General features: G+C 53.7%; 1 protein-coding gene across 4 annotated transcripts in view; it reads left to right on the top strand.

Annotated features, from left to right (window-relative positions):
• SBNO2 (strawberry notch homolog 2) overlaps positions 1–26,736 on the top strand; it is a 47,298-nt gene extending 20,562 nt beyond the window's left edge. For all 4 annotated transcript variants that reach the window (XM_056512423.1, XM_056512424.1, XM_056512425.1 and 1 more), the window contains 28 exons: positions 3,078–3,242; positions 6,843–6,935; positions 7,401–7,497; positions 7,693–7,853; positions 8,239–8,372; positions 8,956–9,046; positions 10,106–10,249; positions 10,712–10,829; positions 11,220–11,325; positions 12,316–12,469; positions 12,833–13,009; positions 13,724–13,821; positions 15,833–15,915; positions 16,804–17,004; positions 17,392–17,564; positions 17,932–18,063; positions 18,290–18,425; positions 18,719–18,831; positions 19,311–19,382; positions 20,681–20,789; positions 21,019–21,093; positions 21,394–21,537; positions 21,689–21,783; positions 21,899–21,991; positions 22,156–22,287; positions 22,478–22,554; positions 22,926–23,116; positions 24,012–26,736. In XM_056512423.1, coding sequence (XP_056368398.1) covers positions 3,078–3,242; positions 6,843–6,935; positions 7,401–7,497; positions 7,693–7,853; positions 8,239–8,372; positions 8,956–9,046; positions 10,106–10,249; positions 10,712–10,829; positions 11,220–11,325; positions 12,316–12,469; positions 12,833–13,009; positions 13,724–13,821; positions 15,833–15,915; positions 16,804–17,004; positions 17,392–17,564; positions 17,932–18,063; positions 18,290–18,425; positions 18,719–18,831; positions 19,311–19,382; positions 20,681–20,789; positions 21,019–21,093; positions 21,394–21,537; positions 21,689–21,783; positions 21,899–21,991; positions 22,156–22,287; positions 22,478–22,554; positions 22,926–23,116; positions 24,012–24,571 — 3,924 coding nt within the window. In that variant the 3' untranslated portion in view covers positions 24,572–26,736. The remainder of the gene's footprint in view (positions 1–3,077; positions 3,243–6,842; positions 6,936–7,400; positions 7,498–7,692; positions 7,854–8,238; positions 8,373–8,955; positions 9,047–10,105; positions 10,250–10,711; positions 10,830–11,219; positions 11,326–12,315; positions 12,470–12,832; positions 13,010–13,723; positions 13,822–15,832; positions 15,916–16,803; positions 17,005–17,391; positions 17,565–17,931; positions 18,064–18,289; positions 18,426–18,718; positions 18,832–19,310; positions 19,383–20,680; positions 20,790–21,018; positions 21,094–21,393; positions 21,538–21,688; positions 21,784–21,898; positions 21,992–22,155; positions 22,288–22,477; positions 22,555–22,925; positions 23,117–24,011) is intronic.
• The last annotated feature ends 652 nt before the right edge of the window (positions 26,737–27,388 follow it).

The raw sequence follows: 27,388 nt of genomic DNA, 5'->3' as shown, positions 1-27,388 counted from the left end.
AAAACCACCTTTTCACCTGGGTGCTCTGCAGAGCAGTCATCCAGAGCTGCTCTGCAGACACTGTTTCCTCAGTGTCTGGATTGTGAGAAAACAAACCATTTCTATTGATGGCTTGATGGAAAAAAAAATATTTTTAGGATGCTTGTTCTGTCTGTATTTAGACTTCACCTGTTCTTTTATTATTTTTAACACTTTGTTTTGACTGAGGGAGCTGAGCTATTCCCAGGGGCTTCGAGAAAGATCAAGTGTCTGGGCTGGGGTACCCTGATTTTTTTCTGATCTTTTCTAGGAAAATAATTGTCTGATAATCTCAGTTTTGGGATAATGACAGGAGTGCCATGTGCCACAGTAGCATCAGGTCGCCCTCTGCTCTGAGATCCACCTGCAGCTCTGGGTGCTTGGCCCAGGAGAGGCCTGGACCTGCTGGGGCCAGTCCAGAGGATGCCACAGAGATGCTGAATTCCAGGAATAAGATCTATGTGAAAAACAGTTGCAGAAAAGTATCTGAAATAAAGATCCTGCTTGTCAGGACAACTTCCATCTGGTGCAGAAATTCAACTTCCACTAAAACAGAAGTGCTGTTACTGTAGAACCTCAGGTTTCTTATGAGAAAAAGTTAAAATTCTGATTAATCCATCTGAAACAGGGACAAAATTACATGTTTCAAACCTCAGTGCCTGAGCTGACCCTGACCATGGGCTTTTGGTTGAGGTGATGATCCTTCCTTTTCCCTGAGGTCACCAAGGTAGCTGCTTCCATTTGCAGCAGATAAACCAGTGGTGTGATCAGTCCAGGCATGGTTTGTACTGGTTGTGGTTATCCATGCCCTTGTGTTAAATAATTACCCTGGGTTTGATAAATGAGGTGGTGGAAGTTCTTGGGGCAGGGAAGCTGGCAGGTGGTTAACTTCAGTGCTCTTTAGATAATGCAATTAGTTAAGACAAATGAGAGATTCTGGAAGTTTGTGACTAATGCCACGTAAGTCTGGGAGAGGATGGGATCACTGCATCACTTCCAGGAGGAGTATTGTCCTGCCCCTGCCTTGGGGCTGGTTTCCTCTCCCCACTTCAGCCCAGTGGTGGGGCTGGAGTCTTGCCTGGGGATGCAAGGGGCTGGGTGACATTTGCTGGAATGTCTTGGGTTGGGTCATGAGGCTTTCCCATATCCTGTTGCTATTCCAGCCCAGCCCTTGCCTATTGTTGGGACCTCAATGGCCACTGTGCTGCCCCACAGCCTCCCCTGGCGTGACATGGGTGTGCAGATGTTTCCTCCTTCCCCAGCCTCTGTCAGTGCCCTTTGCAGGTGAACAAACCCTGCTTGGAAGTGTCTCAGCAATGGGACTGGGTGGGATCTGGGACCATCTGGCTCCTGCACAGACCCACCCAATGTTCTTCTGCTTTCTTGAGTGTGAAGGGAACACCAGAGATCCTTAATTCCAAGGTGATAAATCTGGGTGCCTGTTCAGTCTCTGGATGCCTTGATTTCTGGGTAATCCTAAAATAGCCACAGAAATATCAGGAGAGGAGCAGCCCAGGAAGTGCTGCCCTCACTCCCTGAGTCTTTATGTTCACCAGTTGGTAACTGAGGAATCCAAACTCCCCACATCACACCTGCCATTGCTGGAGTGCTTCCAGCACCTGCACTGATGGCTTCAGGGCACATGCTGGCCAAACAAGACACCCCTGGGAAGAAGGGGAAGGGAATGTGTCCCAGAGGTTTAAGCACCACAAGCCCATAACTTTTGATAGCAATCGAGGAGGGTCTGACCCAGCTCTTGGCCTGAAGCCCTTGGGAACAGCAGTGCCAGGCTCAGCTGCTCGTGGGTTTATGTCAGGCAGGGCTAAGTGACTTTTAAGAGTCTTTGGCTGCCTTTCTGCCTGTGGTGGGAAATTGGCCCTTTACTGGAAGTGAGCAGTGATTCCTCCTGTAGCAGCCCCTGGATCTGGTGGGTTACCCTGGTGCTCAGGCTGGGCTGTGCTGGCACAGCTGTGAGGAACCACAGACCCACCCCTGCTGGCAGCATCTGTGGGGCCACCAAGACAGACCTGTTGGTCTGTTTGTCCTTCCCTCAGGAACAGAGGCTCATTTCTGGCCAGATCCAAAAGCTGGAGTTTTCTGCTGGAAGTACATTGCTCTTAATTAACAGCAAATTTTTCTGCTTTGACAAAATTTGAAAACGCTGTTTGGTGTTGGGGGAGGGCTGAGGTGATGGGATGGAGCCAGGGAAGGGGCAGGGTCTGTGCCAGGGCAAGAAGTGCTTATCAGCTCTTGGTTCTTACCAGCTGAGATAGGGAAACCAGACTGGGGTTTGATGTTAGGGAGGGGATCGATGGCTCTTTCTGAGCCAGAGCCTGTGTGGCTCAAACTAACAGCATCACTGGGCTGGCACCCAAAAAAACAGTTGTAAACTGTCCAGCCCAGTCACCAGAAAAAGAGCAAGGGCAGAGCTTAATCCTTGCTGCTGAAGCATGTTCCTTGTCCAGGCTGGGGCTGGCCCTTGGGAAGAGGATTGGTAGATCTGCCTGGATTTACCTAGATTCAAATCCAGGTGACACCAGCACTCTTTCCCCTGCTCCTGGCAGCCTCGTGTGCAGAATCTGCCAGGAGGAGAGGGATGTTTCCCACAGGCTCCAGGTAGGAAATTGCAGTGAAATAGCTGTGATTGGATGTAGCTGTGTCTCTGGGGGCCCCTGCACTTGAATGAAATCCTTGAGACCTTTTTGGTCAAGCTGAAGCCTTTGCACCCCTCACCAGCCTGTTTTTAATCAAGCTCAAAGTGAAGTTGAGCGATGCGTCCTCGAATGCTCCTCTCTCTTCCAGTCTGTGGTGCAGGGATGTGCACAGCCCAAGTCAGCTTTGACTGTGTGCCCACACTCCTGGCCAGGGCTTTTCCTCCTTTCTCAAGAAACATTTTCAAACAGCAGCACAGAGCATGTCCTCAGTTCTGGGATCTGTGGAGTGCAGAGTAGCACAGCTGCTCATTGAGCAGCAAGAAATCAGAACCTGCTGGCTGAGTGAGGATGGAGCTCTCTGATCTCATCTTGCCTCCTCCAACCACGGCTGTGCTTCTGTTCCAGGATTCTTCTTACCTCGATGAGCTCTCCAAGAACAACTCCCTGTTCTCGTCCCCCGCGGATTCGCTCTCGGACATCGCGGACCCCAAGGATTTCCTGCCCGCCGACAGCCTGAGCCACGTGCCAACACTCTGGGATGTCAGCACCCCGCAGCAGAGCCAGATCGAGGTAGGGCTGCTCCTTTCCCATCCTCCCAGCAGGCTGGAGCTACCTCAGGCTCCATCCCGTGGGGGTTTTACCGAGGAATTAAGAAACCAACCCAGTTCCTTCAGTGGAGTTTGAGGTGTGGTGATGTTATGGAGGAGGGAATGGATGGAGTGTTCAGTCTGCTGGGAGCAGGAGGAATCCCCTCTCAGAGGGATTCTTCCAGAGTGCAGAGCAGGCAGTAGCTCTTTCTCCTGGCAGCTGAGGAGGATCTATCCCTAAAATATTCAGCAGGTCCAGGCTGCTCAGGAGTGGTGAAGGGATGGACTCCAGAAAAACCATCCTGACACGGATCATTAACTCCCCCCTGCAGCAGCACCTTTTGTTTGCTCACCAGGGCAAATAGTTCAGTAACAATGACTAAATAACTGTCTCAACTTCAGACTCACCGTTTGTGTTTACTTTGTGAGTCCAAGTCCCTGCAAGCTTTTACATCACAGAGTTTTCTGGGGTGTGGCAGCTCCCTGCAGTCCTTCCCCATCACCTGATTGATTTTTGGGCATTTTCACCAGCCTTCTGCTCTCTGCTCTGCCTCTGCTGGGGACTGACATGGGCACCACAGGCACCAGCTGGCTCTGGAGGCTGCTGGAGCCACATCATCCACATCCCCTGGGTCTGGGTCTCAGCTCTTGCAGTGCCATTTGTGGCACAATTGGCAGCACAAATGCTGTCCATTTGTGCCTCACATTTCCACTGGAGGTCACTCTCTTAGGAAGAATGAGGGAAAAACACCCCAAGTGACTACCCCAGGAGGCAACTAGGGGAGTCACTGCTGCATTTTGAGGCTCTGCTGTGCTCAGTGTCTCTAACTGTGCTTCCCTGTGCAAGCCTTGGACCAGTTGGAACTTGCAGTTTGAGGCAGCAGGAAGAGAGCTGAGCTATTGGAACACAAGAAATGGCTGCAGACATCCCAGGCTTGCAGATTGGATGGTTAAAAATGCTGGAGAGCAGATGCATCCCCCAGGAGAGAGGAGCCACGTGCCACATTGCTCCTGTTCTCATATTATTGTTGGGTTTTTATGTAGAAGCCCAAATTCCTGCAGAAATGATTCTGTGGTGGCCTCTTTCCAAACATGGGAACTCTGGTTGAGACATTCAATGCCTAGAAAATCCTGGAGTTCTGTGTCTGTGGAGTGCACAACAAAAACTTACTGGGAAATGCTGTTCTAAATCCAGCATGAAGGAAACAAAGGAGAAATAAATGTTCTGTGTGAGACTGACTCGTGTGAGCACAGCAGGATCTCCAGCAGAGCCCTTGTCCCTGTGCAGTTCCTTGTCCCTGTCCCTTGTGTCCCATGCTGCTCCTCACATCCTGCCCTCGCCCCTTGTGTCCTGCTGAGCTCTTGGGCTCAGATAAGCCCAATTAACTCCTTGGAATTTCATTTATAAACGACTTCCTTTGGAAAGGAATCTCCAGCTAATTTTAAATGTTATCTCACTTGTGTTTGCTGAGGCAGTTGGGGAGGGGTTGCTGCTTTTTTGGGCTATTTTTTAGCAAACATTTGTAACGTTTGCTGAGGTGGTGTCAGTGGGGTGAATCCTGGACAGGACATTTTGGTTTCATTTTTGCATGGAAGTGGAACCATGTGCTGGGGCACAGGGTGAAAGAACTGTCAGATTGACTCACCACTGGCTTCTGCACATTGGTGTGGGCTATCAGCAGCTTAGATTATCTTGTCCCTCCCCACATCACCAAACCACTGTAGTTTTCCATAGAATTGCAGGAATTTTGGCTTTTGAGCAGCCAGAGCAGTCACTAAGCAACAGTGGTGGAACATCAGTCACATTACATCCTGATTCCTGTGATCCAGGACATCCCTCAGCTGTGGCTGTGCAGCCAGCTCTGACCCACAGCCTGCTGCTGGGTTATCAGGAGTGTAGTTTTTCCAGAATTTTTGTCTCACAGACCCAGACAGAGCAGGAGCATCAGTTTCTCACAGATCTGATGCATGGGACAAGCTGGGGGAAAGATCCCAGGTACAGGAACAGCTTTGTGCTCTTTAAAAATAAACATTCTTGCTGAGAATCCCTGGATTGAGGTGCCCAGTGCTGAAGCTGGAGGTGGTTTGGGGTCAGAGTGGAAAGGGCTGGACATAGAACTGCCTCCCTGTGCCTGTGGAGAGAGCTGCTATCCCAAGGAAAGGAGCTGTATCCAATTTGCTGGCTCTGTTTATCACTCAGGAATGGGCAGAGAGGGAAGAGCTGCCACCCTGTGAAATATTTGCAGGAGCAGCAGACAAAACAGCTTTGATTGTAATGGAGTTGTGAAATAACCTTTTAAAAATAGTCCCTGTCATACATTGTGTTTTCTGTCATCCATCTCACACATTCCCAGTGTTTTTAAGGCTGGGAAGAACAGCCCAGCCTTGGAAGGCTGTGACTGGAATTTGTGAGCTGCTGATGCAGTTTTTTGGTTGCTCATTCCCAGTATGTGAAGCAGCCTTCTCCCAGCTCAGAACCCAGGAGAGGGATTTACACAGAGGGAGGTTGGCTTGGCAGCCACGTGGGACTGATTCCCTTCCCAGGGAAGTCACAGCAAGGTGGGACAAAATGGAGAATAATGCAGAGAGGAAAAAAGTGGAGTGAGGGCAAGGCTGTGATTGTGCAATTGTCAGTCTCTCTCCTTCCAGCCCTGTGCTCTCACGGATCTGAGTTCCTCTTCTCTGGATGTCCTTAGCACAGAGGGAGGAGAAAATCAAACCAGGAGGTGAGGGAGGGTAGGAAAGGCAGGAATTGTGCAGGTGAATGATCCATCTCCCACTGCAGCTCCTGCTCCCACCTGCTCTGGCCCTCACAGCACATTCTCACCTGTGTGGGTGGTTTTCAAATGCTCTGAACAGCCAAGGCTCCTGTTGTTTCCTCTGCAATTCCCAAGGTGGAATGCTGAGTGCCAAAGCTGGGTCAGGATAGCAGAGGTTTGTACTTTGGGGATTTTTGTGATGCAAACTCAGCCTTGCATTCCCTTCCTGCTGCTGGAGCTGCAAGAACACATCCTGCCCTTCCAGCAGCTCCTGGCCTTTCTCCTGTCCAAGACCAAACTGAGCTTGGATTTGTAGGTGGGGATGTTTCACCTGCTCTCCAGATTTGCTGGCACTGAAAACAGTTCTTCTGTCCAGCTTCCTTCTGGTAATTCTGACTCAGGCTTCCAGGAATGGAGGGTGGGTTTTTTCTTTCTTCTTCTTTTTATTTTTCTTAAATTTTTTTTAAAAATAGGAGTGTTTATGCCTAAGAACTTCCCATCTCTGCTGCTGGTGGAGCATGGGTCTGTCATTGAGCTGGCACTCTGCACAGAAAACTTGGAGTAGTGCTGCTCCTGGAGCTGCTGAGTGCCTTGGATGCCATGAGCTGCTGGCCTGACCTTGCTGTCTGTCGGGAAATTCCAGGGTGAATTTGTTTGTGTGGGAGCAGATGAAGGATCTCCTCAGCATGGAGTATTTTGGGAGCTCTCTCTCCTTGTGGAGTGTCTTGAGAGCTCTCTCCTGGTCCAGGGATCACAGTGTGCAGGGATCTTTGTTGGTGCATCTCCCTGTTTGCCTTTCCTCACCTGCACTCTCTGTGTTGCAGCTGTTCTCACCCAGCACACCATTCCCTGGCCTGAACAGCTCCAGTGACCACGTTCCTGCTGTCCCCAACACCCCTCTCCTCATCAGCTACCAGGTGAGAGCCACACTGGCCTCAGTGGGATGCTCCTGGTGACATCCCACTACTCTGGAAAGCAGTTCTGACCTTTTCCCTTCAGAGGGAGTGAGACAAGTAACTCAGACAGGCACAGTGTGTTGCATTTCCCAGAAGGAAACTTTGGGGACACTTTGGGCTCCCAGGACTTTGCTCTCTGCTGTGGGCACAGTGCTGGCTGTAAAGCTGGGCCAGCTGCCTGCTCAGGGCAGGTTGGGCAGGGTTCACATGACCCCACAGCCCATGCCAGAACTGGTGCAAACATCTTTCCCCAGTTTGATGGGAAGCAGGCACTGGGCAGCTCTTACAGCCTCTGGGGGCTCGCACTGATGGCTTTCCTTAAAGAGATGGATTGTGTTTAGGGGGGTTGTGGCTTTGGGGGATGGTTTCAGTGGCAGTTGTAGCTCAGCAAGAACATTAATGTTGGATCAATCCTGTTTTCTTCAGTCTCAGGCTCCTGCAGAGGAGGAAGATGAAGGTGAGGAGGAAGAAACAGAAGAGTTGGGGCAGACAGAGACCTATGCAGAATATATCCCTTCAAAGTGTGAGTGTTGCCTTGGGAATTGCTGTTCACTCCATTGTGGACCAACCTAATTTAATTGTGTGTTTGCTGTGGCACCTCCCAGGCTTGTGGTTTCTAGGAGAGCTCTACAGTGCCCTGAGCTCCAGCTGCATGATGAGCTCTGAGGTGCCCCTGGGAGTAAAGACCTTGACTGACCTGTGTTCTCTTGTCATTTAGCCAAGATTGGGAAGCACCATCCTGACCTGGTGGTTGAGACAAGCACCCTGTCCAGCGTCCCCCCACCTGACATCACCTACGAGCTTTCCCTGCCCCACTCCGTGGCTGACAAAGGCTCCCTGTCTGCCCTGCAGCTGGAAGCCATCATCTATGCCTGCCAGGTACCTCCTGCACCTCAGGTGTCCCACACCTGGAGGAAAATGTCTCTTGCAGGGACAGGTGTCCACATGTGTTAAAATATCTGTAATTTGGGTTATGAAACTCCTTTGGCATTTTAAATGCCTTTTGAAGGATTATTTGAAGCTGGGGTCTGTTTCCCAAAGATGCAAGAACCCTGGACTTTTCTTGCAGAGAGTTTTACATTTGGGGGGGGCTTTTCCATGAACTTGTGAGCTTGATCATGACCCCTGACCTTTCCTGCCATGTTTTGGCTGAGCTGTGCACGTGCATCCGTGGGATGTATGAAAGGGTTAAGTGATGCTCACATCCAAGCTCTTAGCAAAGGCAAATCTTGTTTAATCTTCATTTCTGTTCTGGATTTTGCAGCAACATGAAGTTTTACTGCCCAGTGGGCAGCGAGCTGGGTTCCTGATCGGGGATGGTGCTGGAGTCGGGAAGGGCAGGACTGTTGCAGGCATCATCTTTGAAAATTATCTTAAAGGGAGGAAAAAAGCTCTGTGGTAAGCTGTTGGTTTTTTTTTTTTTTCCTCGTTTCCCGTAAGACCTTGGAGTTAGTTTGGATCTGGAAGTAAGGAATTCTTTAGTGCTGATGTTGGCTTTAGAGTTGAGTCATGCTGTGGCCTTGGGTAAGTCGTTTCCACCTCTTAGTGCCTGACTGCTGCCTGTGAAATGGGAATATTCCCCCTGCAGCAGGGATGGAGAATGAGTCACTGTGAAATAGCAGGTTTTGTGCTCCTTGGGGTGAGATGCCAAGCCTGGCCCTGCTCTCCCTGCACTTGTGGAGGAGTCCCTGGATTGCTCCTGGGCTTCCTGGGTGCAGAGGCAGGAATATGGGGCATTGCTGCAGATCACAGCCTGTGCCAAGGGGCAGACAGGCTGTCAGCTCTCACATTGGGGTGTGTGTGCAGTGGGAGATGTGAGAACTTTGCACAGCTCCTCCTGCTTTATTCAGAGCTGTTAATCACCAGAGCTGTTAATCACCATGTGCTCTGACTCCCCGGGGACATAGCCAGCCCCAGCTGCAGGGGGAGATAACCAGCCCCAGGAGGAGGAGGAGATAACCCCTGCACATCTCCCTCACAGGTTCAGCGTCTCCAACGATCTCAAGTACGATGCTGAGAGAGACCTGAAGGACATCGAGGCCTCCCACATTCCTGTGCATGCTCTGAACAAGGTAGGAGAGGAGCTGCACTGCTGCTCTGGGACCCAGGGAGCAGTTGGGGGCTCTGGGAGCACAAACAAGCAGGACAAGGCTCAGGCAGCAGCAGAGCCTCTGTTCCCTCCTCCCAGCCAGCTCTTCCCACTCGGGGCTCCAGCTATTTTTATTGTGGAGCTGCACAGGGAGCACAGAGCTGTTCCCTGCAGGGAGTGGGAAGTGTCAGCAGGCAACAGCAAATACAGCAGAGCTGGAACTTCTTCACCATTATTAAGGAATCCTGTGGAGAGAACAGCTCTGTGAGATATGTTCTCCTGTCCTGGGCCAGCCTTTCCCAGTGCTGGTTCATGAAATCTCTTCTCAGAGATGCCCAGACTGGTGTCTCTTGTGGCCTGTGGTTGTGGCTCTGCCCAGTGTCTCCCAGTTCACTCAAATCCTCTCCTCTGGTTTTAATGGTATTGAACAACCAGCTCTTACAAAGTCCATAGAAACCACAGGTGTTTGACACCTCTGAATGTACTCCACTAAAAGATTGAAATGAAATTTGTTTTCAGCCCCAAAAGACTTCAAATTGAACTTTCTTCAGCTTGGGACCAGGGTTTTTCCCCCTACCTTGTATTTCATTACATGTGAGACCCATGGCAACAAGACAGGCAACAATCTCACATGGTCAAAGAGAGAATGATTTTCTAGAAGGAATTAAAACAGACAGGAAGGGACAAAGCAATTAAAGACTCTAAACTGTTGCTTACAAAAGAGGAAGCACTTTTTTTGCCAGAAAATCTGTGTCCTCACAGTCCACTGCAGGCTTCCAGATGTGCTGACACATTGGCTGGGGCACTTCTCCAGGCATTTACAGTCCCTGTCATCACCACATTTCAGTGTCAAACACAAATGCTGAGCACATCAGCTACCAACAGCTTTTTGCCTGTTCTGAGCTCGGGCTGGGATTTGTTCTTCGAGCAGGAATGTGTGTCCTGCACGGCTGCTGCACACGGAATGTGGGCAGGGATGGGTGTGACCTGCTGGGAGACAATCCCAGTGTGTGTGTGTGTGCTCCTGCTCTTCTTCCTGCAGATTAAATACGGTGACACAGCTACCTCAGAAGGAGTCCTCTTTGCCACCTACTCGGCGCTGATCGGTGAAAGCCAGGCCGGGGGACAGCACAGGACACGCTTAAAACAGATTTTGGAGTGGTGCAGGGAAAACTTTGAGGGAGTTGTATCCTTAAAAAAAGCAAGAGACAAAAAACAGAGAGAGGAACTGCTGCTTGTGACTGTGCTTCAGCAGGGAACAAAGAGCTTGAGGCCATGTGAAGTCATGGGGAGCAGCCCAGTGCCTGCAGGAGACAGGAATCCCCCACACTCAGATCTCCTCCTCCCAGGATGCAGTTAAGAGGAGGGGTGGAAGAAGCAGCTGGGATTAACCTTTTCAGCATTCCTCTCCCTCAGTATTACAGGACACACCTTGGAGGTGAAGGGAGAGGGAGGGGTGGATGACTTTGGGTCTGAAGAGCACAGGGCTGGGCAAACCCAGCAGATTCCATGTGTGACCATGAGTCAATCCTGTGGATACTGGGACAGATTGTTCAGTTGCTTGGAGGAGTCTGGGCTCTGCTTTCTGTCTGTTCCCATCCTCAGGTTGAAAATAGATCCTTTTTCCTTAACTGACACTCCCCTCCAGATTGTGTTTGATGAATGCCACAAAGCCAAAAACGCCAGCTCTACCAAAATGGGCAAAGCAGTGCTGGACCTGCAGAACAAGCTGCCTCGAGCCAGGGTTGTCTATGCCAGTGCCACAGGTGAGCTGCTCTGCCCACAGTGTGGGTTTGAGAGTGGCACAGCTCCCCTCTGACCCAAGGGGCACCCTGAGGTGTGAGTGTGTGTGAGATCCTGTAAGGAGAGGCCAGTGCTGCTGCAGGGCTAGAGAGGAGCTCAGGGTGCTGAGATCTGCCCCAAGCCCCATCACTGATGTTACTTGTGACTTTTTGGCAGGTCAGATTAATTTCTCTCCAGTTTAACTTGTTCCTGGCCAGCTGTTCCAGCTGCTTGGTGAATGTGGGGAGGGCAATGTTTGTAAAGATCTCCAAAGGCACAATGGCAAACGACACCCTCTTCAGAGTTCTCTTCACTTGAGTCACAACTATTCCCAAGTGCTGGGGGTTTGCTGACAGTGATTCCTGTCCCAACAGGTGCCTCAGAGCCAAAAAACATGATTTACATGAGCCGCCTGGGGATCTGGGGGGAGGGAACCCCGTTCCGAGCCTTCGATGAGTTCCTGCACGCCATTGAGAAGAGGTGAGTGCTGGGCAGCCCTGTGCAGGTGGGGGCCAGGTGTGGGAATGCTGCAGTGCCTGAGGATGGGGTGGGCAGCAGGAGCTGGGGTGGGGCTGCTTCTGCAGAGGCACCTGCCCTGTGCTGCTCCAGGGTAGAGGGAGGGTCCCACAGCTGGGGCTCAGAGCTGAGGTTCACAACTGGGGCTCCACAGCTGGGATTTCACAGCTGGAGTTCAGAGCTGGGGTTCAAAACTGGGGTTCTACAGCTGGGATTTCACAGCTGGAGTTCAGAGCTGGGGTTCAAAACTGAGGTTCACAACTGGGGTTCTACAGCTGGGATTTCACAGCTGGGGGTCAGAGCTGGAGTTCAGAGCTGGGGTTCAAAACTGAGGTTCCACAGCTGGTGTTCAAAGCTGGGGGTCAGAGCTGAGGCTCATAGCTGGGGTTCAGAGCTGAGGTTAGCAACTGGGATTCCACAGCTGGGATTTCACAGCTGGGAGTCAAAACTGGAGTTCCAAACCTGGACCCACAGCTGGGGCTCAGAGATGAGGTTCATAACTATGGTTCCACAGTTGGAGGTCAGAACTGGGGCTCATAGCTGGGGTTCCACAGCTGGGGTTCAGAGCTGAGGTTAACAACTGGGGTTCCACAGCTGGGATTTCACAGCTGGGTCTCAGCGCTAGGTTTCACAGCTGGGGTTCAAAACTGGGATTCAAAACTGGGGTTCCACTGCTAGGGCTCAGAGCTGGGATTCCAAAGCTGGGGTTCACAGCTGGGGTTCCACAGCTGGGATTTCACAGCTGGGGTTCAGAGCTGGGGTTCATGACTGGGGTTCACAGCTGGGGTTCAGAGCTGAGGTTCATGATTGGGGTTCACAGCTGGGATTTCACAGCTGGGGTTCAGAGCTGAGGTTCATGACTGGGGTTCACAGCTGGGATCTGAGCTGAGGTTCATGACTGGGGTTCACAGCTGGGGTTCTGAGGTGGGTCCCACAACTGTCGTTCTCTGCCAGGGGAGTCGGCGCCATGGAGATCGTGGCCATGGACATGAAGGTCAGTGGGATGTACATTGCTCGGCAGCTCAGCTTCACTGGGGTGACCTTCAGGATTGAGGAGATCCCTCTGGACGAGAAGTACAAGGCTGTCTACGACAAGGCAGCCAAGCTGGTGAGCTGGGCCCCTCGTAGTGGGCGGCTGAGGTCTGACCATGCTTTGGGCACAGCCACTGGTGTGTGGGAGGGTGTGAGGCCCCTGAATGTGGCCATGACCTCAAATGTAGGAAGGAAGAGAAGTACACAATGCTCAGCGGTGGTAATAAAAGAACTTAAGACTTTTTTGCTTCTATTTGGAACTCTCATATTTGCAAATCAAACCTGCATCGTGCTGATGGAGAGGATGACCAGTGTTCATTCAGCCCAATGCAGACTGATTCTAAATCAGATTATCAGCGCTCAGACTGTTCTGATCACCTCCTGCACGGCAGGAATGACAGTAGGAATTACATTAACTCATTCCTGGCATTCCCTGCAGTGGGCAGAGGCCCTGATGGTGTTCCAGCAGGCAGCTGACTGCATCGGGCTGGAGTCTCGGAAGTCGCTGTGGGGTCAGTTCTGGTCGGCTCACCAGCGCTTCTTCAAGTACCTCTGCATCGCCGCCAAGGTGCGGCGCCTCGTGCAGCTGGCCCAGGAGGAGCTGGACAGGGACAAGGTATGGCAGCAGCACCCACAGCCCCACCTGAGCTTTTGTGCAGTCTGCAACCAAAGGGAGTTAATCATTGCTCGGCTTGGCAGCCAGTCCAAACCTCTTTAAGGCTGGATTTCTCTCCAGAGTGAAGGGCAGCGTCTGGGTTTCTGAGAATATTTCTGAGAATATTCCCAGTGAATGGTGCTGGGGAGTTAAGGTGGTCTGGTCTCCTGAGGTGTTGCCTGTTGTTTGTGTGGCTGGGCTGGGAGAGGATTCTGAGTTGTGTCCAAGCTGGAAGTGTTGAGGGCCTGGTTGGATGGGGCTTGGAGCAGCCTGGTCTAGTGAAGTTGTCCCTGGGTTGGAGTGAGATGATCTTTAAGTCCTTCCAACCCAAACCAATCTGTAAATCTGCAATTCTAGAAGAGGAACCAAACCCTTCACCTCAAGTACAGCTCTGTCCTTTCTTCTGTCTGGGTGTACCTTGAAGATTTTAACCAGAAATTCCTAGCACAGTCAGTGAGGTTCTGTGCTCAGGGTCCCCCTCTGTGGGGTCAGCACAGCTGATGCTGAAAGATTTGGGAAATGATTCTTGCTCAGGAGCCCTGCTATGGATTTGCCTGGAACAGGGGCCAAGGGGAGGTACCTGAGCCTGGGAAATGCCTCGAGCCTGTGGCAGTGCAGCTGCCCTGGCACCTCCCTGTGCCATCCCTCATGTCCCCATCCCTGGTGTCCCCACAGTGCATTGTCATCGGCCTGCAGTCCACGGGGGAGGCTCGCACCAGGGAGGTTCTGGATGAGAACGATGGGCACCTCAACTGCTTTGTCTCTGCTGCAGAGTGAGTTAAAATCCCTGTTTTCTTTTGTGGGGTGCGTGGGAGGCTGGAGGGAAGCTCTGCCCTGGGGCAAAGATCACTGGCAGGTCTTCAAATGCAGTTTGATGTCACCACAGAGGGGACACTGAGGTGGGTTCTTGAGGCACTGTATCCTCAGTGGGACTCTATGAGCTACATCCTGGATTTTGAAGTCTCTCACAGACTTAAAGGAAAAGCTTGATCCCATTCCATACTCACATAAAAGAATTGGCAGAAAGAGAGGCAGAAGTGAGCAAGAGAGTTTACTGTGATGGCAGACACTGGGATGATGCTGTGAGGTGGTGCCAGTGGAGCAGAGGGAGAGAGGAGTGATCTGAGGAGTTTAGATCCACCAGTGTTGGATTTTAACTCACAGTGTCCTGGCTGTGTGGCCATTGTTCCCAGCTAACAGGAGAGCCAGGAGTGAGCCAGCAGCAGGACTTGTGCTACCCGTTCAGCAGAGAGTGAGGCTCCTGCTCCCTCTCCTTCCTGCAGCTTCCAAACCCCAGCCCATCCCTGGATGTGGCTGTTCCTGCATGACAGGGGACAGAAACCTGGGATGTGGGTTGGGTTTCCTCTGTTCTACAGAGCTGTTTTCTTCCAAGTGACTTCTCTGCAGGTGGGAGCAGTGAGAGATGCCCAAGGCAGCATGAGGCTGGGTTAGGCTGAGCTTTCCTCCCTTGTTGGTCGGGGTTTGGGTTGATCTGGGTCCTCCTCAGCCCATTTCTGAAAACCAAATGCAGTTTGGTGATAGTGGACAGGGCAGGTCTGGCAGCTCCTTGGGTGATTTGGCCCCTTGGATTGGTTTCCATGTCACAGAGCTCCAGTCTAGGGGACAGCGTGGCCCTGGCTGAGTGTTCAGGAGGAGGGGTCTGTCAGGGGTCCCACTCTGTGTGAATTGTCCCCACTCCCAGGGGCAGGAGCTCTGTGTTCCACAGCCCTGGCCAGATCACTGAGTGTCTCCTGGCATCTGCTCAGCTGCCAAATGTGTGTCCTGATGTTCCAGCACTTTGGGGGATTTCTGGAGGGGAGTGTGCTGGGAAGGAGCAGTTTAAAGATGCCGAGAAATGGGGTTAAAAATAAACATGGTCCTGTGAGTGGATTCCAGGCCAGGGCTCTGTTTTCAGGGAGATGGGGAGGGTGAGTACGGGAAATGAGTGGAATTTCACAGCTGGGAGGCTCCAGGGTGAGTGGTCATTGGGTCACCCCAGCACACCCAAGGACAAGGAGTCATTCCTGGTGTCACATAACTGCACTCACAGAGCTCTGTCCCTCTGGGGAGCAGTGTGGTCACTGTCCCCTTCAGCCCCTCTCACCAAGGGTCCTGGAGCTCCCTCCCCAGTTCCCAAATCTCCCTTTTCTCACCCGAGGGAGTTGTCATGTCCATCCTCTCACCTGTTGCTTGCAACTGGTTTTGGGGTTTTGTCATTTTTTTTTTCCAAGCAGAACTCCATCAGTACCACCCCATTGCCCTAAGGGGTTCATCCACACAGTCAGCATTTAAACATTTGCTCTTTGATTTGCAGAACTGTCCACAGAAACCTTTGATTTTCACCTTTTCTGACTTTTTTTTTTTTCCTTCCATTCACTTGGAACCACTACAGATCCATGTTCTGTCCCTTGGTTTTGTGGGAAGCAGGCCCACAGCCAGGGAGTGGGAGGACTTTGGTGGAGCACATTTTTTGGATGACCTGATAGTGGTCTGTGCTCTCAGGGCATAGAGAGGGGCTGGGACACTGGGACTGACTGGATTTTTGGTGGAACAGCTTCCCAGTGTAGTGATTCCCATTTAAAACTCCTTTTTGCTTGCTATATAAAGGACCTGCAGGTCCAAGAGCCACCTTGTACCAAGGCTGGTGAGCCCAAGGTGGTGGCCATGGATGGGGTGGATTGTCCTCTCCTCCATGGAATGTGGGGTTATCCCAAACACACATTGGGATGTGATAACCAGCACGTGTTGCTGGTAGCTGGAATAAATTTTACATCTTACTTTCAGAGGCGTCTTTCTATCACTAATTCAGAAGCACTTTCCTTCAACCAAAAGAAAGAGAGAAAAAGGAACTGGCATTAAAAGAAAACGTAAGAGCTCCCTCACTCCCAGCCCAGCCCCTGCCTCTTGCCCTGCTGCTCCCCCACAGCCACTCAGCTTCTCTGCCTTTTGCCATTCTCCCCTCTTCATGCTTTTTGCTGCTCTCCCTGGTTTTGGTTTGCACTCCTGCACATCTCCCATTGCTCCCTCATCCAGAGGACAGCAGCTCTGGGTCATCTCCTCCTTTCCTCCCTCTGCCCCACTGCCCCTGCCCTGACCCTTCCCCTCAACCCACACTGGGGGCAGATGGCACAAGGCCTGGCTGGTGTCTGAACCCCTCCTGCAGCAAGGAGGGGCCTCCACAACTCCTTACTTAGAGCATAGCAGCTGTCCTGAGGTAAAAAATAATTTCCTTGCTGAATTATTTGTTGTGGCTGCAGGTAAGAAGAGTATTGGGATTTCTCCTCCAGTGGAACAGGGGGAAGAGGGGGCAGCAGCACTGGCAGATGGTGCAGCAGCCTGTGAGAGCTGATCCATGAACCCTCTTGTGCACAGGGGGCACATTGTGCTGTGCTTGGAAGCAGTGTCCCAAAACACCAGTGCTTCCCTGTGTCCTGCACACTCCTCTGGGGGCAATCCCCTGAGATTCCTTCCCTGAGGAGCTGGCACTGCTTAGAGCCAGCCATGTGCCCATCCTGATGTGTGCAGCCAACTTCAGCCCTGCTCAGGAGTGCCTTGCTCTTCCTTTCTCTCTCTTCCTTTCTCTTTCCTGCTCTGCCTCCCTCCCTGACTGCCACCCCCAGCCCAGAGAGGTGTGTTTCTGAGGTCAGACTGTCATTTGGGGCAGGCTCAGCTCTTTTGGGATTCCTCCTCTCTCTGAGCAGTTTCTGTGTGTCCTGCACTGGTCCCTGCTGTGACAGGCTCTCTCTCTGGCTCAGGGAGGCCGAGGGGACGCTGCCCCAAGGCTCTGCGGGGCCCCTGTGACCCGGGGGTCGTCATCAAGATCAGCGATGACAGCAGCACTGACTCGGACATGGGGCTGGACAGCGACCTCACCTCCTCCCCAGAGTCCCTGCTGGAGACAGACGATGTCATCTTCGTGGATCACACCTTTAGTGGCTGCACTGGCGAGGACAGGGGTGAGCAGGGAGTGACACAGTGACACAGTGACACAGTGACACAGGGGAGGGGCCACTGGGTCCTGCAGGAGCCCCTGCAGGCTTGGGACAGCCTTGTGATCCTGGCTGGGTTTTATCCTTGGGGTCACACCTGGGCTTGTGAGGTGGATCCACATTCACCTGCTGAGATCAGGGAGCAGGAGGGATCTGCCCTGTGTGCTCTTTCCCCCAGCAGAAAGGGGAAACTCAGAGGGAATTCACTCATTGATGCTCATGCTCAGCATTTACTGCAGGTCATAGTGCCTTTGTCCAGCAACAGTGCCCCCAGAAACCCTCTAGGACAACTTTTTCCCCCTCTCTCATGTCCACTTACCAGGGGAATCTAAACTCCTGCCTTTCACATTGCAGGTAGTTTCCACATGCTGCCTTCCCAGAAAGAGCTGCACGGCCTGAGAGAGCTGAAGGTCGAAAAGATGAAACAGGACCTCCTAGCAAAAGTGAAAGCACTGGGCAAAGAGCTACCTCTCAACACCCTGGATGAGCTGATTGATTATTTTGGGGGCCCGGAGAAGGTGGCTGAGGTACTTCCCAATGTCAGAGTATTTTGGTGGCACTGGGTGACAGGGAAAGGGGCCAGCAAAGAATCATGGAATGGTTTGGGTGGGAAGGGACCTTAAAGATCATCTCATTCCACCCCTCTCCCTGGGCAGGGACACCTTCCACTGTCCCAGGTTGCTCCAAGCTCCATCCAGCCTGGCCTTGGACACTTCCAGGGGTAGGGCAGCCATAGCTGCTCTGGGCACCCTGTGCCTATAGAGAGAAAAAAAGAAAGTTCTTGCTGGCAGTGGGTTCCCTCTCTCTGGCAACGTGAAAACGCTGTTGGGAATGCCTGGATGGCCTTGCTGGGCTGTGTGGGTGCCCAGGCTGCAGCAGCCTGTCCTCGTGCAGATGACGGGCAGGAAGGGGCGCGTGGTGCGCCGGCGCGACGGCTCCGTCCAGTTCGAGTCCCGCGCCGAGCAGGGGCTCTCCATTGACCACGTCAACCTGAAGGAGAAGGAGCGTTTCATGCAGGGGGAGAAGGTGAGCTGGGCTTGGGACTGAGTGTGCTGAGAGGGGAGGGCAGGGAGGGTGTCTGTGCCTCGCTGTGCCCTGCCAGGCCAGCAGCTCTCTGTGGGTTCCACCTGCTCGAAGGTGACAAAGCCTCCCATATCCCTTTGTGGGCTGCTGTAGTGCCTGGGGCTGTTTCTTGGAGCTGTTTAACACGTGTCTAGGAGCCTCACTCTGCTCTCACTTGTCTCTCCCGTAGCTCGTAGCGATAATCTCAGAGGCCTCCAGCTCAGGGATCTCTCTCCAAGCAGACAGACGGGTGAAGAACCAGAAGCGCCGGGTGCACATGACCCTGGAGCTGCCCTGGAGTGCAGACAGGGCCATCCAGCAGTTTGGTGAGGGCTGGGTGTCCCTGGGCACTGTCACCTCCCCTGAGCATGGGTCTGGCTGTGGGATGAGCCCTGGGAGGGTCAGGTGTGGTGGTGACCCAAGGTGCATTTAGGAGATATCTCTGTGGGGAAAAGAACAGAGGCACAGTCACTGGTGCTGCTGAGACTTGGCAGAGCTGGGTTCACAGCCCTGGATGGGCTCCCCAGGGTGAGAAGGGTGGGCATTATGTGGCTTTTCTGGTTACATTCCCATTCCAGACAGGCCATCCCAACCTCCCCTTCCATCCCTGTCCCCACAGGCCGAACGCACCGATCCAACCAGGTCTCTGCCCCCGAGTACGTGTTCCTCATCTCAGAGCTGGCAGGGGAGAGGAGGTTTGCATCCATCGTGGCAAAACGCCTGGAGAGCCTGGTGAGTGCCCACAGCAGAGATCAGCTGTGATCCCAACACAGCTCTGACTCCCTCTGGGGAGATTCTGGGTCAGAGCTCCCACTGGCACTGGGGGGATTGTGTAACCCCTGGATGTCATGGAATGACTGCGTTTTAGCATCCTGGGATCTGGGAAAGGATGTGAGCAAGAATATGTAACCAAGGCATTGGGAGGAATTTCAGGGAAGCAAGAACCCACTTCCAGATGCTGAAATTTTCCCACTATTACTGGAGCATACACCCATATTATTCCCAAAAAGCTGACGAAATACTTAACAGAATACTTAGTTTGCCTCTGTTTCATTTTCTTCACTTCTGATAAATCCCCAAGTGGTGAAGTCTCAGTATTCCAGTGGAACACTGCCTCCCCATGGCACATTCCTGGACATGCCTTTGGCCATCCTTCCCTGCTGTTTTGCAGCAGCTCAGAGTGAGAACCTTTTGCTCCCTCTGCCTTCCAGGGTGCCTTAACTCACGGGGACCGACGGGCCACCGAGTCCCGGGACCTCAGCAAGTACAACTTTGAGAACAAGGTGACAGGGCTGGGCTGGGGCAGCGTGGTGAGAGGGGTGGGAGGAGCTGGAGGGGGACCCAGAGGCAGAGGCAGGAGGATGGATCATTGCTGGCATCTGCAGGCAGGGCCCAGCCTGGCACCCAGCTCCTGGCTCCCAGCTGCTGCGGGCTCAGAGCCATGGTCACACTGAGGAGATGGGGAGGGAGGCTGGGAAGGGCAGCCAGTCCTCTGTCCCCAGGGAGTGGCCTGAGGGGCAGTGTCTCCTCAGCAGTGTCACCCTCAGCAGTGTCCCCTCAGCAGTGTGTGGCACCCTCATCAGTGTGTGACACTCAGCAGTGTGTGTCCCCCCAGCTCCGTGCCCATGTCTGTTCCCCCTCTGTGTGACCCCACTCTCCTCCCCTGTGTGACCCCACTCTCCTCCCCTGTGTGACCCTGCTCTCCCCCCTGTGTGACCCCACTCTCCCCACTGTGTGACCCTGCTCTCCCCACTGTGTGACTCTGCTCTCCTCCCCCCTGTGTGACCCCACTCTCCTCCCCCTCCCCTCTGTGTGACCCCGCTCTCCTCCCCTGTGTGACCCCACTCTCCGCCCCTGTGTGACCCTGCTCTCCCCACTGTGTGACCCTGCTCTCCTCCCCTGTGTGACCCTGCTCTCCTCCCCTGTGTGACCCTGCTCTCCTCCCCTGTGTGACCCTGCTCTCCTCCCCTGTGTGACCCTGCTCTCCTCCCCTGTGTGACCCCACTCTCCTCCCCTGTGTGACCCTGCTCTCCTCCCCTGTGTGACCCCACTCTCCCCACTGTGTGACCCTGCTCTCCCCACTGTGTGACCCTGCTCTCCTCCCCTGTGTGACCCTGCTCTCCTCCCCTGTGTGACCCTGCTCTCCCCACTGTGTGACCCTGCTCTCCTCCCCTGTGTGACCCTGCTCTCCTCCCCTGTGTGACCCTGCTCTCCCCACTGTGTGACCCTGCTCTCCTCCCCTGTGTGACCCTGCTCTCCCCACTGTGTGACTCTGCTCTCCTCCTCTGTGTGACCCCACTCTCCTCCCCTGTGTGACCCTGCTCTCCTCCCCTGTGTGACCCTGCTCTCCTCCCTGTGTGACTCTGCTCTCCCCACTGTGTGACCCTGCTCTCCCCACTGTGTGACTCTGCTCTCCCCCCTGTGTGACCCTGCTCTCCTCCCCTGTGTGACCCTGCTCTCCCCACTGTGTGACCCTGCTCTCCCCACTGTGTGACCCTGCTCTCCTCCCCTGTGTGACCCTGCTCTCCCCACTGTGTGACCCTGCTCTCCTCCACTGTGTGACCCTGCTCTCCTCCCACAGTACGGGGCCAAAGCCCTGGACAGGGTCCTGTCCACCATCCTCAGCCACACGGAGAACAGGGTTCCTGTGCCCAGGAGCTACGAGAGAGGGGAGGACGCCTTCTTCCGTGGTAAGAATGTTACCAGGGTTCCTGCTGGGTGGGTTGGTGTCAGGTTTGGGATGCTGCAAGAACCAAGCAGGAGGTCAGAGGGAGAAAACAAAGGGGAAAGCGTTGCTGGCTTACATGTCACCCTGCCAGGCGTGGGGAGGGGCTGAGTTCCTGGAGGGGAAGCCGTCCTGCAGGAATGCTGATGGGAGGCTTAACCCCAAAATCTGAAAGATGTCTTCTGCCATCCCAGAAATGAAGCAAGGGCTCATCTCCGTGGGGATCTGCTGCAGCCAGATGAAGTATGGCACTGTCTCCGTGGAGAAGGGTATGTGTGGGGCTCCTGCCCAGGGCAGGGGCAGATGGAAGAGATGGGGGTGTCATGGCCACCCTGAGCCTGTGGGGTTTGCTGGGCCCCTGGGCAGGATGTTTGCCTTGGGGGGAAGGTCCTGTGGGAAGATCCCATTGCCCTGCAGATCCTGTGGTCCCCCAGCTGCCTCACAAGAGCTTCCTTGGACTGGGCCTCTCAGAGGGAGCGTGGTGGGGCTGCTGGGGGGGCTCTTTGGGAGGGGCTGGTGGGTTCCATGCCCAGCTACACCACATCCCCTGACCTGCTGTGCTCTTGCAGACTGCTCCATCACCAAATTCCTGAACCGCATCCTGGGCCTGGAGGTGGACAAGCAGAACATGCTCTTCCAGTATTTTTCTGACACCTTTGACTACCTGATTGAGAAGGACAAGAAGGAGGGCAAATACGACATGGGCATCCTTGGTATGGAGAAGGAGGGGTGGCCACAGCTCTGCCTCCTGCCCCCCTGGGGTTCCAGTTCCTCCCAGTGCAGAGTCCCCACCCAGCAGAGATCCTGAGCCCCAAGGAGGTGCTTTTGGGAGGATGTTCTTCACAACAGCCTGTTCTTCCACAGATTTAGCCCCAGGAGTGGATGAGATCTACGAGGAGAGCAAGGAGGTTTTCCTGACCCCAGGGCACCCACAGGATGGGCAGGTTGTGTTCTACAAGGTGAGCACCTGTCTCTGCCTGGTTCTAGGCTGTTCTGAGGGGAGATTTGTGGGCAGACACCGAGGCACTTATCCTGCCCCTGGAGTTACAAATCCCCCTGTGTGTCCCTGTTCAGATCAGCGTTGACAGAGGCTTGAAGTGGGAGGAAGCCTATGAGAAGTCACTCAAACTGACAGGAGCCCTCGATGGGTTCTACCTCTCCTACAAGGTACGTCCCTGGGCTTTGCCAGGGGTGATTCCAGCAGGAAATCTGCCATGGTTGTACCAGGGCTGGGAAATGCCTCCAAGGACCTCCACCCTGGCAGGAAGGGGTTAGTTTAGAGAAATCTGGGGAGGGAGGCTGTGCCTGTGCCCATCAGCTGCACCCCACAGGTGCGAGGCAGCAAATACACCTGTCTGCTGGCAGAGCAGTGCCGTGGGAAGAACTTCATCCTCTACAAGCCAAATATTGGGAAGCAAAGCCAGCCTGAGAGCCTGGACAGCCTGCAGAAGAAATACAGGCGGGTAGGTGGCACCTGCAGCCTGCAGTGTGGGAGCTGGGGGAGGCTGGAAGGGACACTGTAACCCTGTCACAGCTCCTCCTGGCTCTGTTGTGGCTGGTGGTAGCACTAGGTGTCCTGACTCCCAGCCCTGGATTTCACATCTCTTCATCCTGGACAGTGGAAAATTCCTAATGCTGAGTGTTCTGCTGCAGGTGCTGCCCGAGGAAGCCAAGGAGCACTGGGAGAGCAGCTACCACTTCTCCTTGAAGAACTGTAACCATGCTGTGTGGTAAGGCAGCTGCATCCACAGCCTGCCACAGAATCTCTGGATGGTTTGGGTTGGAAGGGACCTTAAATGAAGCCCATCCAGTTCCACGGCAGGGATGGGCAGGGACACCTGAAGTTTGCTTCATCCAGCCTGGCCTTGAGCACTTCCAAGGAATGGGGATGGGGCAGCCACACCTTCTCTGGGCAGCCTGTGCCAGGCCCTCACCACCTTCACAGGGAGGAATTCCTTCCCAATATCCAATTTAAATCTCACTTTCAGCTTAAAGCCATTAAGCCACATCCTCCCACTCTGGGGGTCCCCAGCTGTGGCAGTGAGGGAGGCTGTGGGGAACCTGTGCTAATTCCAGTGGTTTTGTCCCATGGTCCCTGAAGGAACAAGAGCTGCAAGCTGATCCAGGAGGGGAAGGAATGCTTCCAGGGCATGCGCCTGAGGCACTATTACATGCTGTGTGGGGCCCTGCTGCGCGTGTGGAGCAGGATTGCTGGAGTCATGGCAGACATCACCAGCAGCAGCTACCTGCAGATCGTGCGCCTCAAGACCAAGGAGAAGAAGAAACAAGTTGGTGGGTGAAGTGCTGGGAAGGGGAGCAGGATGAAGGGAGCAGGGGGGAGGGATCCAGCTGCCCAGCATCAGGATTCCCTTCCTAAAAGTTCAGCACACAGTTCAGCACTGCTGGTGGGAAGGAGTTGGATGAGCCAGACCCAGCAGTGCTGCTGCCCTTTCCCTCTGTCCCCACAGTGCCTCATCCCTTCCCACAGAGCTGTGGGGATGTTATGAATGGAGAGGGGAGAGCTTAGACCAGTCCCTGCCTTTGACAGGTTTCTGGCAGTAGACAGCACCCCAAAACCCACTCTCACTTGCAAGTTCTTAATAATGACTGATCAGGCTGTGAATTATTTATTTGATTAGGCCTAGGAAAACAGACATAAAGAGATTTACTTATTACACAGGATAAACAAAAGAAACACTAGTGGTAGGTAAAGGTGCCTATGTTACAGCTGGCAAGGAAATAATATAAATTAGGGCTCAGTGTCACTTACTAACAAATTACAGCATTTTGCAGAGAATCTCCTTAATTTCTCTCAATCCCTAGGGCAAGTAATTTGAGGAAGAACTAGAGGAGAATTCTCCACACACTCAAAGAGTGTATAAGAGGTTTCTGATTTCATGAAAGTCACAGTGCTCTTTTATAGTTGTAAAAATGCACGTGTTCAGCAGTCACTAATTTTCCTTTCTCACATCAAGACAAATGCTTATTGTTGGCTAAGGAGGTTTTCTGCTCTTTAGCCAACAATACTTAATAACTAAGGCAGAGGTAGAATAATTAATAAATAAGACAGAGGTAATTAATCACATGACAGTTCTGGTCTGACTTAGGCACGTGTAATGGGGAGATAAGGTGTTGTTGGATCGGGGTGAAAGGTCCTGCCTTTCACTGATGTCTGTTCCTCCCCCAGGGATAAAGATCCCGGAGAGCTGCGTGCACAGGGTGAGGGAGGAGCTGAAGCAGATGGACGAGGATGTGAAGAGGAAGCACAGCAGGCTGCAGCAGGCCCAGGAGCAGAGCTCACCCTTCTCCCTGCCACTGCACATGCTGCCAGGGCCTGGGCTGCCCCTGCCCTCCCTGTGCCAGGACGAGATCCTGGACTTGACCTACAGCCCTCCCAGCAACAGCATTCCTGATGTGGTGTTGAACCCTGAGACCAGAGCACTCTGCTTCTCCTCAGAGCCCTCCCTGCAGCCCCAGCCCCAGCCCCAGCCCAGGTTGCCCTGTGGCTTTGGCCTTGCTCCTGGCCTGGAGGGCAGCACAGCCCCTGGCCCCTCGCTGCACGAGCCCCCTGCCCTGCCCCCCCTGCAGCAGCCACAGGAGGATTTTCTCCAGCAAGACGGGAATATCAATTTTAGAGAGATCCTGGAGGACATGCTGAGGACATTCAATGGGCCCTCCCAGGAGAACCTGCTCCCCCCAGAACGCCAGAGTGTGATCCAGTTCAGTGGGCCTTTCCCAGACTTCTGAGTGCCAGCTGGGAATGCTGCTGTGGATCCGTGTCCTCTGGTGCAGAGGTGAGAGTTGAGGAGCCCTGACTTTTCTCCTGGTTTCCACTGACCCCGCTCTGGTTTTGAGGGAAGAAAAAGCCTGCAGTTCCTTAAAGGGAATTTTATTTATATATGATATTCAGTCAGGCATGTACAGGTTTGTATGGAACGTGCCCAGGGGAGCTGAGCGGGTCCTGCTGGGGCGAGTCCTGCTCACAGGTCAGTGCCCAGGTGGGATTGAAGGGAGACCCCTCCTCTGCCCACCCCTGCAGACTACTGAGTGTCCAAGCCTTCCCTGGCCCTCCAGCCCAGCAGGGCCACGGCCAGGCTCTGGAATGACCCACTGACCACGTGCTGGTCAGTTAGGGAAGGGTGGGAGCCCAGCCCCCAGCTTGGGCTGCCCCAGCACTGCTGCAGACCCTGAGGCTGTGCTGGCAGGCTGGGGTGAAAGGGAAGGGAATGTTGTCCCAGAGGAGCTGGGAGATGCTGAGCTCAGGTGTCCTCTGGCAGGTCTGAGCAGGTGTAGTGAGAGATCCAAAACTGTCTGTGCTGCCCTTCCCAGGAAGGGACCTTGGGCTGCCTGAGCTCCGTGGCAGGGGTGAGAGCTGGCTGCACCCCCACGGTGACAGAGCTTGAGTCTGTCAGAGCTCAGCCACCCAGGACCAGCAGGATTCCCCAGAGCAGAAGGGACACATGTCCCCTGTCCTGCACTTTAACCTCACCAGGTCGCCGTGACCAGACGTGCTTTGGCCAGTTTCCTGCTGTCACATGTTGTCCCTTCACCTGGACATCCCGCTGGTCCTGCCACTGTCCTTGGCCAGGCCATGGACCCCAGTCCAAGGGTCTGGGTCAGGGCAGCCCAGCCAAGCTGTGCAGTGTCATTGTCACTGTTTAGGGTGTGCAGTGTCACTGTCACCACCCAGGATTTGCAGTTTGGCTGTTCTGCTGCAAACTGATACCAAAGAACAAAGGCTGCTTTGCAAAGCACTGCCCCACCCCCTGCAGCCTCCTCCCCAGACAGAGGGCATCCAGCCGTTCCCTAAAAATGGCAGGGACCATCCCTGGCTGACGTGGCCCTTGCTCAGAGAGCCCCTCTGTGCCCTAACAGGGCAGTCTTGAGGGGGCTGGAGCTTCACAGTGCCTGGTGGTGTCACCCCCATGTCCCCCAGGGCTCAGGGACTGGCCCAGTGCCCTGTTTGGTGTTGGGAATCACTCTGGGTCTGTGGAGCTTTGTGCTCTGGCTGTGGCAGGAGCTGACCCCTGACACCTCAGGTCACACCTGCCCTGGTGCCACACAAGTGGGCTCAGTTTGAGACCACTCTGGTCCCTGAATTTCGTTTTGGGGGCCTGTCCTTACCCCCCCTCCCCAGCTGGCACCTGCCTCTGAGCACCAGGCCAGGCTCAATCCCTGAAACTGGGGGCACATTTCACCTCCTTACCTCAAAGTGATCACCAAAGATGGGGGAGCCCCCTGTGCCCCCCAAAGCCCTGCTGCTGTCCCCCAGCTCTGCTCCTCTCAACCCCAGCAGCCTCCCCCAGGCCCAGGCAGAGCCAGGCTCCCCCTTCTCCACACCCTCCCCTATTTAAAGCACTGCTCGCTTGGGGCTGAATTCTCAGCAATGAGGGAAAAGGACGCCGGGAAAACCCAGCTCAAAGAGGTTTAAACTCAGGAATAGTGAGGGGGAATTCCCTGCTGGGCACCCTCTGCTGTCACCAGAGCCTTACCTGGTGGCTTTGACCTTAATTTTAAAATATATGCAATCCTCCCTCCCTAGTCTCTGCAAAGACAGAGCACCTTCAAGAAATCCCTTCCCTGCCCCGATCCTGTGTTTTGTCAGGGTTAATAATATGTAATGTTATCTTTTAACTAAATTATTCTGCCGTTGTCCTACTGATTGTATTTTTAATGAGTCCCTGTTTTCTTCCCTGACACCTTTGTGTTGGCACTTTTTAATCTGCTTGTCGTTTACCTTTTGTTTCTATGTATATTTATAATTAAGTTGTACATATGTAAAGAGATTTTTTTAGAATATGTGCCTTGGACTAATAATTTCTGAATTTTCTACTTGCCTTGAAAAAAATAATTTTTCATTCTGCTCAGTAAAAATGGAACAGAAGTCACATGTGAGATTTCTGTAACTCCCAGCTCTGTCTCTGTCTATCAGTCTGTCCAACCTGCCCCACGAGCCCAACTGGGACTTGGATCAGGAGTCCCTGGGCCAGCATCCTGCTGGCAGCTGGACTTTGTATCTCTTGTGTCACCAACTCTGTGGCATTTAGGGTTGTTGTCCCAAGCCTGTCCCTCTCCCTGGGAGAAGCCACTGCTGGTGCAGAGGAGGATCCTGGCTGGATCCAGCCTGGGCACTGGCCTTGGGATGAGGCAGCTCCCTCGTGGCTTGGCTGGAAAAACACAGATAAAGGAGCCTCTGTCCCAGTGTGTTCCCCCAGCAGGAGCTGCCACAGCTCCAGGATGTCTCATCCAGGCACTGCTGGCCCTGTTATCCTGTGAGAGGAGGAATGGGCTGATCCTTTCCCAGTGAGTGATCCCTACATGTGAGCAGGATCCTCCCAGCATCCCTATTATGCTCTGGAAGCTCTGCAGGAGATTCAGACCTGGGGGATTTTTCCTGGGGACAGACTTCCCCAGGGGGCTGTGGGTGTGGCAGGGAGACCCAGACCTTGCCAGGCCCTGGGAAGAGGTGCAGCAGCATTCCTGCATGGCAGAGCCTGAGCTGTCCCTGCCCAGGATGGGACACCAGCCCCCATGGGCTTGGCTGGGCACGGCTGTGCCTTCATA

This window comes from Oenanthe melanoleuca, chromosome 28, assembly GCF_029582105.1.
Source record: "Oenanthe melanoleuca isolate GR-GAL-2019-014 chromosome 28, OMel1.0, whole genome shotgun sequence".
Lineage (NCBI taxonomy): Eukaryota > Metazoa > Chordata > Aves > Passeriformes > Muscicapidae > Oenanthe > Oenanthe melanoleuca.
This window is presented reverse-complemented; position numbering and strand designations above follow the sequence as displayed.